The sequence below is a fragment of the Triturus cristatus genome, chromosome 3_1 (genome assembly GCF_964204655.1).
Source record: "Triturus cristatus chromosome 3_1, aTriCri1.1, whole genome shotgun sequence".
NCBI lineage: Eukaryota > Metazoa > Chordata > Amphibia > Caudata > Salamandridae > Triturus > Triturus cristatus.
In genome coordinates, this window is record NC_140583.1 from 328,049,745 (window position 1) to 328,069,265 (window position 19,521).

At 46.6% G+C, this 19,521-nt stretch overlaps 1 protein-coding gene across 1 annotated transcript in view; it reads left to right on the plus strand.

Annotated features, from left to right (window-relative positions):
• The window catches only part of LOC146860197 (stimulated by retinoic acid gene 6 protein-like), a 425,550-nt gene that overhangs the window by 86,615 nt on the left and 319,414 nt on the right, over positions 1–19,521 (plus strand). Inside the window, exon 2 of the mRNA XM_085646323.1 lies at positions 10,371–10,470. Within this exon, the coding sequence (XP_085502449.1) occupies positions 10,371–10,470 (100 nt within the window). The remainder of the gene's footprint in view (positions 1–10,370; positions 10,471–19,521) is intronic.

Below are 19,521 nucleotides of genomic sequence, written 5' to 3' on the forward strand. Positions count from 1 at the left end.
CTCTGCACCCTCCTTCCTGCCTTCAATTTTCAGAGTCCGTGCCCCTGGCCTCTGCCGCTCAACCGTATCCTAATGAACAACTAGATTGCTAACATTCTATATTTATTACAAAAGTATGGAACGCCTGACGTCATCTTGATGTAATCAAATCTGTAAAACCTAGAGCATTTCCTTTAGAAATTACATATATGAGAGGGTCTTATTTGCATCAAAATTATGGTTAGTGCTCTAAAAAACTAAAATGAGGACATATTTTCTGAGTTTTCAAATAGCAACAAAGCACTTTTAAATTATTTGTTATCTTTATATTTTTTTATCCAGTTGACCACTTGATTAAATGTTGCACTTAGGGGAGAGGATGTGGTGTTACTTCCAGAGCTGCAGACTTTGCAACTGGGGAACCAGGTTGGAGTTTCTGCTTCAGCTCGACATTCTGTGATTCTGGTCAAATCACTCAATCTCCCCATGTCTACAACCAAAATGAATTTGTTCTTGTGTGATGTAACCAATGCTCATGTAAAGCACTCCAATACCTGACAAGTCTTCACTATATAAAACTGCAAAAACACAAAAAATAAGTGTTTTGCACACTTCTGTCACTGGGCTATACTTGGGCTACATCTGGGTGATATTTGGGCTACATTTGGGCTCTTTTATCTCTGGTGGCCATCTTGGGAGACTTATTTGTTATTAAGTTTCCTAATTTCCTCATAAGGAAATGCTTTCAGTTTGTTACTTTGATTCCATCAAGAAGGTATTCAGATATGTCACACATTTGCCATAAATTCAGAATGTTAGCACTCTAGTTCCTCATTAGATCACTGTAGTAAAGCTACTGCTCACCAGGGAAGTCTGCTGCTGGTATTCAAAGTGCATGTTTCAGTCTGCATGTCAGAATTTTTTAATGAAATAGAAGAGGATTTGAGAAGTCAAAATTTGCCCTAATTTTTCTTTCTGCAGCACTAATCATACTTTCTATGGCAAAATGAACCCCCTCATTTTGTTCCTTTGCAAATTAAATGTTTTAAGTGTGACCACTTTATTCCAATCAAGATGGCTTCAGGTGTGCAATACGTTTATCATAAGTAGGACTGTTGTTCAGTAGAACACAAAGGAATCAACTGACAGTCTCTGCCCTTGTTGGATGTACATGTTTTACTGAGAATGTCAGACTTCATTCTCACATGACTGAGAAAAATAATGTGAATTTACAGAAAATATGCTCTCAGTTTAGCTTATACATCACCTTCCAAACCTCTGTGGGAAAAGCATGAGAACATAGTTTTCTCTCAAACATGATTCATGATATCCCAGCAGAAGGCTTTTTCACATGGTAAAATCACCTTAGAACATACCACATTTCCTAAAATAAGTATGGTACAAATTATTTATAATGTTACTAAAGTCTTAAAACCTTCTATTAACTGCAATGCTTTTTAATGAGGTGCTATCATGTATATTGGTTCCAAGATGGCTGCCAACACTTCTTGTATGAAGTGCTGACAGCCAATCAGATCTCACGATGAGATGTGTGGTTAGGCTCCGCCCAGATATATATGTGATTTTACTTTTGATTTTCTCAGGAACCACTGAACGGATTTACACCATTTAAGCAAAAGGCACGACACTGAACCAAGGTCTACCTTTCTGCCAAAATTGGTGTAATTCCGTTCAGCAGTTCGGGCTGTAGCTGCGGCTAAAGGTCCTATGGGAAATTCCATGGGGATAACACATTTTGGGACACCCCTATTTTCTCAGCCCCCGCTACATGAATCATCCCAAAACTTTCAGGATAGGAGCGAACCAGAGCTGGCCAAAAGTTTTAAAAATTTCACGAAGATTCGTCAACGGGCGCCAAATTTACTCCAAATAGAATGTTGCGTATTTCCTATGGAAAATAGGTCCTAATTATAACTATCTACTGGCGACCGCCAGTAGGTAATATATTTATATTACATAGCTTCGCCCCCAGCTATGCGAATCTTTTTGTAGGTTGGTGGGAGGAGCAGGTGGCCCTTAGTGACGAAAGACAAAAATGGGCCGAACACATAGTTGTGTGGCATCGTTATATTGACGATCTTTTTATAATTTGGAGAGGTTCAATTGAACAAGCTGAGCATTTCATTTCTGAACTCAACAATAACAATTTTAATCTTGGGTTCACATATGAAATTAGCACCACGGAAGTCAACTATGTAGATCTTAAGGTGCAGGTGAGGGATGGCAACCTTGGAACCGAATTATATCGGAAACCGACTGCCGGTAACTCAATTGTACACGGCAGTAGCAATCACCCCCCCAAGCTGATAAACAGTATACCCTATGGGGAACTTCTCCGGCTCAAACGAAATTGCTCCAGAGAGGCCGATTTTGTGTCTGCTGCTTCAAATTGCATGACAAGATTTCTAACTAGGAGATATAGTCAGGAAGTTCTTAATGCAGCATTAGTGAGAGTTAACAATATCAAGAGGAAGGATCTGTTGATCCGAAGTGACATCCAGACTAACAGCAAAAAAAGTATTAACTCAGAAGGTAACAAACTTCGGATGATAACAACCTTCTCAGACGATGCAAACACTTTGAGGAGAATAATGAAAAGGAATTGGCATATATTGCAAACTGATTCCGTAATGGGTAAAGATATCCCGGCAGTGCCATTGATTACTTTCCGTAAATCACGGTCTTTGAGGGATAAACTGGTCCAGAGCTACCTACCACCTGTGAGTCACACTAAAGGTGTTCTGAAAGATATGAAAGGTTTTTTCCCATGTGGGTAATGTAAAGCTTGTTGTAACAGCAAAAGAACCCTGAGCTACACTATTGATGGGATAAAAAGACCTAAACCCATAGATAAATTTATCACCTGCACCACTACTCATGTAGTTTACTGCCTATTGTGTCCCTGTGGACTTAAGTACATTGGCAGCACTATTCATAGTGTAAAAATGCGCATCTTGGAACACCAGCGCGCGATTATGAATAACGACAGTAACTACCCTGTAGCCAGACATTTCGCCCTCAAACATAATAGCAACAGGGAACTGTTACAGTACTTTGGTTTGGACTGTGTATGTACTAATCCAAGGGGTGGGGATAGAGTGCAACGCTTGCGGAGACTTGAATCCCGCTACATTATTGATTTGCACACCAAAACACCCTTTGGGTTGAATAGCGGAGAGGAATTAGCTGTGCATTTGGGGAGGTAATCAGGGAGATTCTGTAACATAATTGTCTTCTTTTCTTCTTTTCCCGTCTTCCCCTTTTTGTCACTCATAAGCTCAGGGACTATAAGGGGTAAGAACAATTTTTGTCACCCATTGGTGTTTCCACTGAGCATGTTATGACTCTTTCTAACAGTATTGAGGGTATAGCCTTATAGATTTGATTGGATATTTGTAACCATAAGATGCTTAGGCTGATACACGGCTTTGATTGTTTAATAAATTACGTAATACATCAATGTATCAATTTAACAATATGAGGTTTTTTGCTACAATATGCACGCCGATCCACGGCTCAATTTTATATACATTTGTAGCTGTTCTTGACACACAATTGTCAAGCGATATTTACAATATGTTTAGTTAATCACATTTGATTGCATTCATGATGAGTAACAATTGTGTAGTCTTGACGTTGTTGTTTTAATTCTTGAATGTCGAGCGTTAAACAAGGAAATGTGTTTATCCATATAAGTTGGTACGTTAACTTCACCCTGTTAAGATGGCCGCCATGTGATAGATAATATTGCATTAGCTGTACTGGTGGGGGAAGTGACGTCAATGGCTTTTTGAATTTAAAATGTTCTCGCGCGGCTAGCGCAACTAGACACTGAAGAAGGATAACCTGAAACGCGTCTGTCTTTGTTTGTTTGTTGCTGAATAAACAAATCTACGGAATACTCCCTGAGTGCTGCACTTTGTCCGAGAGGGTGGACTTTGTTGGTAGCGTCGATTTTGAACGTGGGCACCACCGTGTTACAGCACCCGCCTACGAGTGCCTTGGCTTCTGGTGCAACCTGGTAGCGATATATATATATATATATATATATATATATATATATATATATATATATATATTTATATATATATATATATCACAGCGGAAACGGACAAGCCGTACTATTAAAACTTTTTCAACCTTTCTATTTACCGTATCACGAGCCTGGTGTAAGGCGTGCGGGAGGACGTATCGTGGGAAGAGCGTCTGGCCTTCCCATAGCAGATAACGGAAAAATGTTTGATGAAACAGACCGCCGCGAGGCAGCGCGTGGAGAAGTGTGGCTCACTGGTTAGAGTAGGCAGACCTGGAAGCAGAGGTCAGCCCGGAACCAGGGTTCAATTCCCGGCTCGGCTGGGTCTTGAGTCCATAAATTGTCCATGGACTCGATAATTCTCGCTCCAGTGCATACTCGATTCATGGGTTCACACTCTGCGACTCTGGGCAATAGCTTGCTTAATCTCCACAATGGCCCCTCGCGGTGGGATGCCTGGCTTTCACCTTGTGGATTCCCTGCTGTGTTATCTCACAGGGGAATACCAGGACGGGTTCCCTAAGCAAGCGCTTAGAGACCGGTTGGTGATTTGCGCTATATAAATATCTGTACATTTACATTTACATTTACATCTTTAAAAAAACCACAACAAAGACAACAGTGGGATCAGAGGATACATTGAATGAGCCTAATACCCGCAAAACTTTACGCATGCTATTCACCAAATTGGAAAGGCTGTATGAAAGGGAGATGAGAAAGTGGTAGGAATCCACCTCTCTCCAAAATTACATGGATGTGGATAGGGTGCCAAGGGGTTTACGTATCTATACTGTGCCCGCCTATTTAAACCCGGACCCACATCTTCTAGAAGAATGGGCAGAATATACAGCAGCATCCTGCAAAGGGATGCTGGCCATTCTGGTGAAATTTGCACGGAGTGACAGAGAGAAAGCATTGGCAGTGATAGCGAGCCTGGAAAAGGAAATAGCTAATGATGGCGATAAAAGTAAACAAGAAGAATTAAAAGAAGAAATGAGGAAATGGTTACATAAATATGAATTGACGATACGGCAAAGAAAGCAGGATACATTTGAGCGTGATGAATGGGATTATGCTCAGGGAAGGATTCTGACTTTCGCCAAGAAATTTGATGAACCCCGCAAAGAACTCAATAAAAAGAAACCTCCTGTACCCATGGAAAGAATCGAAACCTCCGAATCAGAGATCACGGAGAGTGAGTTCTCAGGTGATGAAACGACTGTCCCTCCCAGTGACCAAGTGAAAACTCCTTTTCACTTGGAGTTCAATCTTATCCGTCAAACCTGGCTCAGAGGTAGGAAGAGCAAGCCACCCGAAAACGAAGACGGGCAAGGAGAGGCGGTTGGCAGGGGAAGAGGCAGAGGAAGGGGCAGAGCTGCATCACGAGCAACACACAGCAACAGGGGCAAAAGATGGTAGGAGACGTGGACGACCTCACCATCATCAACCTCACATCACGAGTATTGACAGTAGCGGAAGAATCTGCCCTGAAACTGGGACTGTCATTTTGTCCCAATGACCGTATGGAATATACACAGACGAGAATAGATCTGTTCAAATTTATACGCAAAATCAAATTGCACAGATTTTTTAAACTCAAACCATCTATAATGGTAGCAAGGAGACTCAAGCAAAACTTCCATCAAAAAGAGACTGATATCTTAACGGCACAGGATCTAAGCATGCTTGAGATGCTTGAAGAGTTGCGAGCAGAAGAAGAGTGTAGGAGCAGTCAGAGCGGCGATATAGGAATGAGAACATGCCGGGTGGGTATCGAACAGGAAACACCAGTTACCACCTTTAAGCCTCCATCACTCTTCAACCCGCAAATTCCATATGATGCGATTGATTAATTCTCTGATGCTGTACTACAGGACCTCCTGAAATTTAGAACTAAGGCTATACCATACCAGCACAAACAGAAAAATCTGACAGAAGAACAAACAATGATCCTTAGAGACTTAACTATGGATGACCAAATAATCTGTAAACCTTCAGATAAAGGAGGAAATATAGTGCTACTCAGCAGAGAACAATATTGCCGTGAAGCCTTCCGTCAGTTGAATGACAACAGATACTGTGAAAAAACCAACAAGGAACAATATCATGAAAGTATCACTTTGTACCATAACCTCATTGCCAAATGGCGTAACAAAGGAATGTTGAACACTAATGAATTTCTTTTTCTGCGTAATAGTGTCCCAGTGACACCAACCTTTTACCAACTTCTGAAAATTCATAAGGATAAAGTTGATCCACCTGGGAGGCCGATAGTCTCCTCCAAAGGAGGTCTCACAGAAAATATGTCTACTTATATAGACGCTTTTCTTTTCCAACTGGTGGTACAACTTACATCTTATGTAAAAGACACTAAAGACTTCATCATACAGATGAGTGACATCCAATGGGAACCCACTTTTCTATTAATTACCCTAGACATTACCAGCTTATATACCTGCATCGATCATAGTCAGGGTTTAGAGGCAATTAAATATTTCCTTAACAAAAGACCACTGAAATTCATGGAACATAACAACATGCTGATTGAATTCATTCAATTTTGTCTATTGAATAACATCTTTGTATTTCAGGGTCAGCTATACAGACAGATCTCGGGGACGGCTATGGGTACCTGCTTCGCCCCCAGCTATGCAAATTTATTCGTAGGCTGGTGGGAGGAGCAGGTGGCCCTTAGCAACGAGAGAAAAAAATGGGCTGATTATGTAGTTGTCTGGCATCGTTACATTGACGACCTTCTCCTAGTTTGGAGAGGGTCGGTTGAACAGGAGGAGGATTTCATACGTGAACTTAACAGTAATGATCTTAATCTTAAGTTCACACATGAAATCAGTTCAGTAGCAGTCAATTACTTAGATCTTAAGGTATACGTGAGAGATAGAAGTCTTGAGACTGAATTATATCGGAAACCAACTGCCGGCAACTCCATCTTGCATGCCGGCAGTAACCATCCTCCGAAACTTATCAACAGTATACCTTATGGTGAGCTTCTTCGTCTCAAGCTTAATTGTTCTAGAGAGGCTGACTTTAAAACTGCTGCTGCTAACTGTATCACAAGATTCCAGGCCAGGGGCTACAATCAGGAAGTGTTAACATCTGCACTCCACAAAGTGGAAAGAATCCCTAGAAAAGAACTTCTAACAAAAAAAGATGGTAATACAGTAGAAAAGAAAAAAGAAAATGAGGCTAGTAAATTCCGTATGATTACAACTTTCTCGGATGATGCTAATATCTTTAGGAGAATGCTACAAAAAACTGGCATATTCTCCAGACTGATTCGGTGAGAGGCAAAGATATTCCGCCAGTGCCATTAATAACATTCCGCAAATCACGATCACTCAAAGACAAATTGGTCCATACTCACTTGTCACCTATCACGCAGACAAGAGGTACACTCAAAGAAATGAAAGGCTTTTTTCCATGTGGAAAATGCAGGGCCTGTACTAACAGTAAAAAAAATTTGAGCTATAACATCGAAGGAGTGAAAAGACCTAGAATGATAGATAAATTAATTACATGTTCCACTACACACGTTGTTTACTGTCTGATATGCCCTTGTCGGATGAGATATATTGGAAGTACAATTCATAACGTTAAAATGCGCATCCTTGAACATCAGCGCGCCATAATGAACAAAGATGGCAACTATCCAGTGGCCAGACACTTTGCCCTTAAACATCAGAGCAACAGGGAGCTGCTGCAATATTTTGGTCTGGACTATGTGCCTATAAGTCCAAGGGGCAGAGATAGAGTACAAAGATTACGGCGACTGGAATCCCGCTATATAATCGATCTACATACCAAAGTACCTTATGGTCTTAATAGTGGAGAGGAATTAGTTGTACATCTAGGGAGATGAAGTAAAACACATTGAGTATGTATTCCCAAGAGATGTGGCCATATGCCACATTGCCCTACCTACGTAGTTCTGCCACTTTTTTAGTTTTGCGGTAATTCTGACTTTTTTTTGACAAAATTTACCTTTTTTGACAAAATGTCCTTATTTTAGCAGTATTAATGACAGGAGTTGATTGTTATCTTAGTCTCGCAGATCGATAGCGATAAGTTCCCTAATCACATATATTTACAATCGTATAGTAATTAAGAATGGAGCCAATACATGGCGTTATTGAGGATAACTGAATGCCGATACACGGCCAAATTCAATGGTTTTGCTATACTTCAATGGGAGTAGGGTTGTTATGAAATACACCAAATATGCGTAAATATGCGATGATACCTATCATAGAAGGTGGATAGAACAGAATGCTATATAGTGTTTTTTGCAACCGATGTTGTGAGGAATCTGATATCATCTACATAAACATTTCCTGTCTGAATACTGATTAATGAAATGATTTGTCGTAATGTTTACGTATATTATATGATGATCACACCGTTGCAAGATGGCCGCTGTGCAATAGTACAGCAGTGAGGCTTGTATGTCTGTCATCTCTTTTGCCACGGCGGAAGTGATGTCAATGGATTTGAATGTTAAATGCATGTGCGCGGCGTCTGTAACTAGACACTGAAGAAAGAATTTCCGAAACGTGTCTGTTTTGCTGTTTTTGTTTATCTGCTGATTACATAAGAGCTGATACGAAACCCTCCCTGGAGTGCTTAACTTTGTTGAAAGATGAGGACTAAGCTGGGAAGCGCTGCTATTCAAAACGTGGGACACCACCACGCGACAGCACCCGCCTGTGAGTGCCTTGGCTTTTCTGGTGTAAACTTGGTAGCGGAATATATATCTCCAAGGTAAATAGATGTGTGGTTAAGAATAGTGAATCTGTACTTCACTCTGTCCACATATCTTTTGATATCACAATATGGCCCCCTGATGCTAAGAACTCAGTACTCCCTTAAGGTATCATACTTTTGGTGCTTCCTGCAGGCACATCACCATTATCCAGAATTGGCTACTTCATTATGTGCTTTGTGGTTGCACTGCATCATTTTTCTAGCTTTTTCTGGGCCAATAAATACCTAATATTTTAACATTTTCTAAAGATTGGGGTGGTTATCACTCTCTGATCTTTGCAAGCATTACTTAGCAACATTTTGGAGTTTTGCTTCAAATAAAATAACATTAAATATATATGATAACTAAATTGTTGGGTTAATGTTAAGAGGTATGAAGATTCCAGATTTGACCATTTTCATTAGCCTCAACAAGCTCCTCAATATAGTCTCTTATAAGAGCTTAATATTCATGAGTGAAAACAGCGGTAGCCTCGAAAATATGTTGAAGAAACCATTTATATATGCTGAGAATCCCTTGGAAGAATGCCAAAATCTCTCCCAAGTCAAGACACTTAAGTAAACTCAAAACTGGGAGGAGGACGAGGTCTTGAAGATAGGGCATCTTCTCACACAAGAGATGTTAAGACTTTCAAACCTTCCAGTTAGCAGCCAGGAAGGACATATGATGGAACCCATTTTCAGTTTTTTAGTTATCCTGGATAGAACAGCTGCTCTCAATCCCAGAAATACTGCAAACTCCTTGTTGAATTTGCTTTTCAATGTTAAATATTCAAACTTTAAAGTGGGGTTTGGGTATTAGTAGAACAATCTTCGGAACTTACTTGTGCTAAATGTAGATGGAAAAATAATACCAGTTTGGTTTGTAATAATGATGACTGGCTTACAATTAGTGGATTTATATACATTTTCTGTAAAGAAGGTCTAATTTCCATTACATAATGCGCTTCAATGGATGGATATCTATTATAGGCTGGTCTAAATGTTCAAATTCTCCTCTAGTACATCACTCATTGCCTTTGGTATGCCAATAATTTACAGTGAAATTTGAGCAATGTATTTTGGAAATATTATGCTCTATGTGACTTATGGTCATACATTCTTCGATTTTAAAGTCAGGAATTGAATTAGTTACATGTTCCCACTTCAAAGTGTGTATGTCTTGGTTTGATAGAAGACCAGATCATAATTGATCATTGTACATTTTCCATCTTCATTTCAATTGTTAGACCTTGATTTATCATTAGGCCAAGTGGAAATTACGTGCTGCACCAACTTTTGCACAATGATTAGACAAACATGAAAAGATTTAACAGTCATGAATTTTGGTTTCATGAACGCGTTAAAGTACTATAAAAATAAGAGAAAATTTGCAAAATCATAAATTGTAGTTTAGATTTTTTTAATGACAATGTGTCGTAAGCGCAAAATATCAGAAATGTTTGATCATAAAAAACAATTTTTCAATATGAAGTAAAGTTGGATAATAATAAGGAATACACTTTTCAATAAACAAAAATATATATTTTTTTTAATCTATATTTTTTTCTTTCAAAAGGATTGGAACACAGAGCGACATCCCAAATGGTTCGTCAGTGGAAGGATGCAAGCCAATGATCCATATGGATTTGTTTGTCCACTTCTCACTCATTCCTGCAGTAAGTTTATAAATGCTTACAGGACTGGCTTTAAGGCAGTGCGACTGTTGCGGCCGCACTGGGCGCTGAACTGTGAATGGGGCGCTGACATCAGGGGGGCGATGTGTTTAGAAATAATTTTATGATTGAAGAGTTAAGGGGCACATTTGCCCGGTGGTAGTGAGAGAATCCAAGGAGGCGGTCATGGGGCGAGGGGGCACGAAAAATGATTGTCGCACCGGGCTCCATCAGAGCTAAAGCCGGCCCTGAATGCTTATATACTTCTACACAAGTCCAATATTCTTCTTGACAGTTATTTTTGATTATTTCCTTCCAGGAATGCTGCTTTAAAAACCTTAGGAAATACAGGAACAAGGTTGTGATATATTCTCAGTGGAATTGTAGGTTTCCTTCCTGAATTAGCCCAGGGAGAAATGCAGGTCATGCATGGTGTGTGGATTTTAGCCATTTTACTGTGCTAATGTGGCATTTGCTATGGAAATTTAAAAAAAATAAGGTCTCTTCTCCATGAAAGTAATTTTGTGGCCAGTTATTTAATATAAAAGTCCATGTTGATATCACTGCATGCCTGACTGACTGAAATGATCAATTGATCAAGTCTTATTTATCGTATGTACTATAGATACAAAGATTTAGTGCATGCAACCCTTTGTATTACTTTGAGAGTTAACACAGTACATATTTTGATTACCAAGTTTGCATCTTACTATAATTTTGTGTTATTAGGGAGAGCAATACACAACAGCAATTACACAAGTAACTAACAGAAATCCTCATCCAATATACTTGAGTCAAAAGTCAATGTCAAATAAAGCCCATGTTTTGCAAACTTTGGTGTACAGGGAGTTAAGAGCAGCTGCTTAATATTCGACAAGATGAAGTCCTCATTCCAGTAGTCACTGTAATCCAGATTGGGAAGCAAACAGGAGTTTGCTCTCTTATTGGGATTACAACTATTTTGCAAATGATCCAGATGTTTTGCCCAGCACAACTTTTTTCAGGTTTTAAAATCAGGTAAAATTTGTCAATCGAAAACTGAACTTTTCAATGTCTTGCAGCTTGGAATAGAGGTGCATCTGCAGAATTGCTGTGTTATTTAACATTCTACCCAGAAGAACTCATAATGGAGGGATAATACAGCACCAGGAAAATACACTTCCCACAGTAATAGTATTTCCCACGAGGGTGTTATCTTCCAGGTATACCAGAGCTCTATGGCATATGTGCTCAACATTTCAACGAGTTGTTCTCTCAGAGTTGGTGGTACTTTGCATGATTGCAAAGTATACAATAATAAATTGAGTTGCCAAGACAGCAGGCATGGGTATGGCTATTAAATGATGCTGGTGCCATTTTTGTTGTTGTACTTGGCAATCTAGTTTGGATCGATTAAAAAAAACACTTTAATTTGAGTAGTCAGAAAGCGCTTTTTGTGAGGTGGGGTGACCCGGCAGCAATTTAATATTAAAGAGAGGACCACGAGGGTGGGAAAGCACTGAGGGCTGGACGGGGGAAGCACGGGAAGTGTACCCGGGCAAGAGAACAACTACCAAACTTGATACTGGGCCAGGGAGGGCCATAAATTAATAGAAAAGCAAGGAAGGGTGGGGAAAAGTAATGGAGTAGCTTGTACTGTGCAGATGATTTAGATGCCCTTTTTATTATTTCAGTTACCCCTGACGAAAGGCTATTTATAGCCCGAAATGCATTCGGTGGAGCAGTACGAGGCTACTCAGTTTCAATCAATCAATCAATCATGGAACTTATATCGCGCACTACTCACCCGTAAGGGTCTCAAGGCGCTTGGGGAAGGGGGTCTGCTACTGCTCGAACAGCCAGGTCTTGAGCTGTTTCCTGAAGGCCAGGTGGTCCTGGGTCATCCGCAGGTGGACGGGTAGGGAGTTCCAAGTCTTAGCTGCCAGGTAGGAGAATGACCTTCCTCCAGCGGTGGCTCTCTGGATGCGAGGGACGACGGCGAGGGCGAGGTTAGCGGAACGTAGCCGGCGGGTGGGCGTGTAGAAGGTGAGGCGGCTGTTGAGGTACCCTGGGCCTAGGTCGTGGAGGGACTTGTGTGCGTGGGTGAGGAGTCTGAACGTGATCCTCTTGTTGACCGGGAGCCAGTGCAGGTCTCTCAGGTGGCACGAGATGTGGCTGCGTCGGGGGACGTCCAGGATGAGTCGGGCGGAGGCGTTCTGAATTCGCTGAAGTCTTTTCTGAAGCTTGGCCGTAGTACCGGCGTAGAGGGTGTTTCCGTAGTCTAGTCTGCTGGTGACGAGAGCGTGGGTGACCGTCTTCCTGGTCTCGGTTGGGATCCATCGGAAGATCTTTCGGAGCATGCGGAGGTTGTGGAAGCAGGCTGAGGAGACGGCGTTGACTTGTCTGGTCATCGATAGGGAGGAGTCCAGTATGACGCCCAAGTTGCGTGCGTGGTCCGTCGGTTCAGGTGCGGTGCCTAGTGCCGGGGGCCACCAGGAGTCGTCCCATGCGGAGGGTGATGGTCCCAGGATGAGGACTTCTGTCTTGTCCGTGTTCAGTTTCAGGCGGCTGATGTTCATCCATTCAGCGACGTCTGTCATCCCTTCGTGCAGGCTGGCTTTGGCGGTGTCGGGGTCTCAGGTGAGGGAGAGAATTAGCTGGGTGTCATCGGCGTAGGAAATGATGTTGAGGTTGTGTTTGCGTGCGATGGCAGCGAGGGGTTTCATGTAGATGTTGAAGAGAGTGGGGCTGAGCGACGATCCTTGCGGGACGCCGCAGATGACTTCGGTGGCCTCGGAGCGGAACGGAGGGAGGCGTACTCTCTGTGTTCTGCCTGAGAGGTATGAGATGATCCATTCCAGAGCCCTCCCTTGGATGCCGGTGTCGTTGAGGCGTTGGACTAGTGTGCGGTGGCAGACAGTGTCAAATGCTGCGGAGAGGTCTAGGAGGATGAGTGCCGCTGTTTCGCCGTTGTCGAGCAGGGCTCGGATGTCGTCGGTGGCTGCGATGAGGGCGGTCTCGGTGCTGTGGTTGGCTCTGAATCCGGACTGTGATGGGTCGAGGGATCCGTTCGTCTCGAGGAAGGCGGCCAGTTGCTTGTTGACGACCTTCTCGATGACTTTGGCGGGGAAAGGAAGGAGCGAGATGGGGCGGAAGTTCTTGAGGTCGGTCGGGTCCGCTGTTGGTTTCTTCAGCAGAGCGCTGAGTTCGGCGTGCTTCCAGCTCTCCGGGAAAGTTGCTGTGTTGAAGGAGGTGTTGATGATGTCTCGGAGGTGGGGTGCGATGGTAGAGGCTGCCTTGTTGAAAACATGATGGGGGCACGGGTCGGTCGGAGATCCGGAGTGGATGGTGTTCATCATGCGTGACGTGTCTTCGGGGGTCACCTCGGTCCATGTCTGGAGGGTGGCGGCGGGGTGCGAAGGTACGGCCGATGGGTGCGGGGGTGAAATGTCGAAGCTGTTGTGGATGTTGGCGATCTTGCGGTGGAAGTACGAGGCGAGGGAGTCGCAGAGGTCCTGTGAGGGAGTGATGTCGTTGTTGCCGGTGCTGGGGTTGGAGAACTCCTTGACGATGTTGAAGAGCTCCTTGCTGTCGTGGGCGTTCTTGTCCAGTCGTTCCCGCAGAGATTTCTTCTTGGTGGTGCGGATGAGCTGGTGATGTCTGCGAGTGGCGAGTTTCAGTGCTGTTCTGTTGTCGGCGGTCTTGTTGAGGAGCCAGGCCTTCTCGAGGGTGCGGCAGGCCTTCTTGGAGTCCTTAAGTTCGTCGGTGAACCAGGGGGCCTTCTTGCTTCTGGGCCTGGTGAGGGGGTTCTTCAGTGGCGCGAGGTCGTCGGCACAGGAGGTCAGCCACTGCGTGAGGTCGAGGGCAGCTGTGTTAGGGTCCGTGGTCCTGACAGGTGGGCTCTGGCTGAGGGAGGTGGCGAGCTGGTCGGCGGTGATCTTGCTCCAGTTTCTGTGGGGAGCCTGCTTCGGGTGATGGTGGACCGTGTTCTTTCTGAAGCTGAAATGGACGCAGCTGTGGTCGGTCCAGTGAAGTCCGGTGGAGTGGCTGAAGGTGACGTGCTTGCTGGACGAGAAGAGTGGGTCGAGCGTGTGGCCGGCGAAGTGGGTGGGGGTGTTGACCAGTTGCTGAAGTCCGAGGTTGGCGAGGTTATCCAGCAGGGCGGTGGTGTTGCGGTCATTGTTGTTCTCCAGGTGGAAGTTGAGGTCCCCGAGGAGGATGTAGTCGGCGGAGGGGAGGGCGTGAGGGCTGATGAAGTCGGCGATGTCTTCGCAGAACTGTGCGCGTGGTCCCGGGGGTCTGTAGATGAGGGTGCCTCTGAGGGTAGTCTTGGGGTCGGTGTGGATCTGGAAGTGCAGGTATTCGGCGGCGTTGAATACGTCGATGGAGTCAGTCGAGATGCGAATGGTGCTCTTGTGTACGATGGCGATGCCTCCTCCGGTCTGGTTGACGCGATCCTTCCTGATGATCTTGTAGCCGTCCGGGATGGCAATGGCGATGTCGGGGGCTGAAGAGTCGTTCATCCAGGTTTCCGTGAGGAAGGCGACGTCTGGAGATGCAGTGTCGAGGAGGTTCCAGAGTTCCACGGCGTGTCTGTGGACGGAGCGGGTGTTGAGCAGGATGCACTTGAGGTGGTTGCTGTTGTCCGTCTTGGTGGGCGTGGTGCTTGTTTGGAGGCAGGAGAAGTTGCAGGATCTGCAGGCGAAGGGTCCATGGGTGCGTTGCGGGGACGCTCGGTAGCATCCGGTGGCTCGGGCGGTTTTGAGTGCGATGAGCGTAGCGAAGTCGTAGGTCCTGCGGGGGGGCTGGCGGGCGCGGGGACCAGGGGGTCTGGCGCTGGGCGCGGTCCAGGCGCGGACGGGCGCAGACGGGCTTACCTTTGGCGCACCTTCGGCGCTCAGTCGGCGCTCCCGCTGCGCGCGTCCGCTGCGCGGTCGCTGAGGGGGCGTCATAAATAAGGAGCCGGGAGGGAGGGTCAGCGGGAGGCGGGAGCGGGGTGGCCAATGGGCAGGGAGGGGGGGCGGGACAGAAGGAGGAGGCGGGAGTGGGAGTGTGCGCCTGGGGCAGCGGCGCCGAGAAAACGGCGGGAAAATCGGCGGGAAGCGACGGAGCCCAAGGAGTGACCAGGTAAGTGGCGGTGGTCAGCGGGCGTGGGGAGTGAAGGTAGCGGCGTGGGTGGCGACCAGGAAGCAGCAGGCGGTACCTGGGAGGCGGCGGAGGCGAGATGCAGGCAGCGGCGTCAGGTAGGTGGTCAGCGGAGGCAGGTAGGTAGCAGCAGTGGGAGGGAGCGTCCGTCTGTGCAGGCACAGGGGGTCGCACTGACCAGCACGCGGGGTCCCCTTAAATAAGGAGCCGGGAGGGAGGGTCAGCGGGAGGCGGGAGCGGGGTGGCCAATGGGCAGGGAGGGGGGGCGGGACAGAAGGAGGAGGCGGGAGTGGGAGTGTGCGCCTGGGGCAGCGGCGCCGAGAAAACGGCGGGAAAATCGGCGGGAAGCGACGGAGCCCAAGGAGTGACCAGGTAAGTGGCGGTGGTCAGCGGGCGTGGGGAGTGAAGGTAGCGGCGTGGGTGGCGACCAGGAAGCAGCAGGCGGTACCTGGGAGGCGGCGGAGGCGAGATGCAGGCAGCGGCGTCAGGTAGGTGGTCAGCGGAGGCAGGTAGGTAGCAGCAGTGGGAGGGAGCGTCCGTCTGTGCAGGCACAGGGGGTCGCACTGACCAGCACGCGGGGTCCCCTTAAATAAGGAGCCGGGAGGGAGGGTCAGCGGGAGGCGGGAGCGGGGTGGCCAATGGGCAGGGAGGGGGGGCGGGACAGAAGGAGGAGGCGGGAGTGGGAGTGTGCGCCTGGGGCAGCGGCGCCGAGAAAACGGCGGGAAAATCGGCGGGAAGCGACGGAGCCCAAGGAGTGACCAGGTAAGTGGCGGTGGTCAGCGGGCGTGGGGAGTGAAGGTAGCGGCGTGGGTGGCGACCAGGAAGCAGCAGGCGGTACCTGGGAGGCGGCGGAGGCGAGATGCAGGCAGCGGCGTCAGGTAGGTGGTCAGCGGAGGCAGGTAGGTAGCAGCAGTGGGAGGGAGCGTCCGTCTGTGCAGGCACAGGGGGTCGCACTGACCAGCACGCGGGGTCCCCTTAAATAAGGAGCCGGGAGGGAGGGTCAGCGGGAGGCGGGAGCGGGGTGGCCAATGGGCAGGGAGGGGGGGCGGGACAGAAGGAGGAGGCGGGAGTGGGAGTGTGCGCCTGGGGCAGCGGCGCCGAGAAAACGGCGGGAAAATCGGCGGGAAGCGACGGAGCCCAAGGAGTGACCAGGTAAGTGGCGGTGGTCAGCGGGCGTGGGGAGTGAAGGTAGCGGCGTGGGTGGCGACCAGGAAGCAGCAGGCGGTACCTGGGAGGCGGCGGAGGCGAGATGCAGGCAGCGGCGTCAGGTAGGTGGTCAGCGGAGGCAGGTAGGTAGCAGCAGTGGGAGGGAGCGTCCGTCTGTGCAGGCACAGGGGGTCGCACTGACCAGCACGCGGGGTCCCCTTAAATAAGGAGCCGGGAGGGAGGGTCAGCGGGAGGCGGGAGCGGGGTGGCCAATGGGCAGGGAGGGGGGGCGGGACAGAAGGAGGAGGCGGGAGTGGGAGTGTGCGCCTGGGGCAGCGGCGCCGAGAAAACGGCGGGAAAATCGGCGGGAAGCGACGGAGCCCAAGGAGTGACCAGGTAAGTGGCGGTGGTCAGCGGGCGTGGGGAGTGAAGGTAGCGGCGTGGGTGGCGACCAGGAAGCAGCAGGCGGTACCTGGGAGGCGGCGGAGGCGAGATGCAGGCAGCGGCGTCAGGTAGGTGGTCAGCGGAGGCAGGTAGGTAGCAGCAGTGGGAGGGAGCGTCCGTCTGTGCAGGCAGTTTAAGTTGCTTATTACAAAATGTCACTGATAAGGCCCGGATGGGCATGCAGAAGGCATTCAAACAACAAAAAATTGTGGAATTCCACTTTCTTTGGACTCTATGTAAAATAACTGATGAAGTTTGGTACAAGAATTGCAATTAAAATGGATTAACTTTGGAATAAAACATGGAGTAAAATTTGCAAGTATTCTTGTTGTAAGGAAAAATACCTGTGCAACTGTTTTGGCGCCAAAGACACGTGTCATTTGCATTTTCTATTACCTTCCTGTGACTTTGGGGCAGATCACGGCATCAGTCTGCATGCCACAATCTAGTCAATAACAGAAAAGTACAAGTAAAGGAGTGCATCCTATCACTTTTTTCATTATTTTTAGAAAGTGGGCATTGTCTTGCTTTACAATTCTGTGTCTCTGCTTGACTGTGGAATCAATGTCTGGTTTAGACTGACAGGGGCCTGTTTGTGCATTCAATCTAGACAGTCACACAAAGGGAAGTGAGGTGTGTCATGCATATCCTGATGACCATCACCAGGCTGATGCTCTTCCTGAGCTAGATAGAGTGGTGGGAGGAGTTGTCATTGACACCTGAATAGGACTGTTTCTGTCCTCTCATAATGCTGTGTCCAACCCCCTGGGGTGTGCCTAGAGCCAAGGCAGGAACTTGTGAACAACATAGACTTCTCTTTGAAGTATGCCTACTTCAAAGGCCAAAAGGGTTATAAGTATTGGACGTAAAACCCCAGACTTTTAGAACACTTTTGGATCAAGTGGAACCTCTGCCAAGGAGAAGAGCTGTGAGGAGGAGTACTGCTTTTTGGCTGTGTGTTGCTTTGCTGGGTTGGCCGGCATTTCCTGCTTCTACCTTAGAGAGGACAAAACACTGGACTTTGCTGTTTATCCTGCTTGTGAAGTTTTTCCAATGGCTTGTGTGTGCTTACCTCCTGTTGGAAGTCTCAGGACCATCAAAGACTTCATCAGCAACATTCCCGTCCACTGCTATGAGTTCTGACCAACCTTGTGGTGCCAATTCCAGTTCTGGGCCCTTGGAGGTTGTATTTCTGCTTGAAATCATCAAAACTGACACATCGCACTTCCAGCGCCTTTTTTTCTGATGCAGAACAGCTGTGAGGGAGAAGTTTCAACGAACCACCTTAATGCGGCCGAAGAAATCGACGCAGTGCCTGCCTGCGGCCGAAGAAGCCACAGCAGACTGAGTTCAACGCACTGTGTCTCCGAAGTCTGAGACCACCGCATTGAATCCAAAGCAGGCCCTCCTGTACGGCTGAAAGAAGTTGGACCTCGGCTGAAGAAATCGATGCAGCACTTGTTTGCCACCACTGCATCGGCCTTCAGTGTGAACGGATTTTGACGCATCACATCTGTGCACCAAGTTTTACGACACATCACCTGCAGACCAGAACCGTCTTGGATTTCCACGCAACACTTCCCCTTACACTTGGGATTCGACGCAACACTTTACCTGCGTGCAGCAGGACTGACGCATCGCCTCTTCAGGGACTTAGGAACCGACACATCGCTGTGTTTTCTGACGCCTCCTCTTCTGCGGTTTCTTTGCCTTGTGAATTTTGAAGCATCTAAAGGTACTTTATGTAAAATCACTGCATCCATAGTTTCCTATCGACAGAATTGCTAAAACCATCTAAAAGTGATATTTTGAGTTGTGTATGTTGGATTTTTGTCGATTTGGTTTAAATAGAGATTGTTTATATTTCTAAACTGGTGTTGTGTACATTTGTAGTGCTTTCACTGTGTTACTGTGTGTCTTATGTACAAATCGTTTACGCATTACCTCTGAGATAGGCCTGACTGCTCGTGCCAAGCTACCAAGGTTGAGCAATGGTTATCTTGTGTGTGTAATCCCCTTATCCTGAATAGAAGGAAGGGACCCTATTTGGACAGTGTATAAACCTGCTATCTAGAGACCCCCATTTCTAACAACTTGCCTTCACGGACTTCTTGTTTGGTGCTCAACTTCTCAAGTTTAGTATTCTCTGCCACCTTACACAGAATGTACCAACTCGCTCACAAAGTAAATTTGCTAAACATGATTAAGGATGGATGCCGAGTAGGTGCGTTTGGGAAGCTTTCCGTTCAGAATCCTATTCAATACTAATTCCCTGCAAGTTACCTTTCCTTGATTTGATTGTGCCTGCTTTTATGGCAAATGCCATCAGCGTAGTACCAA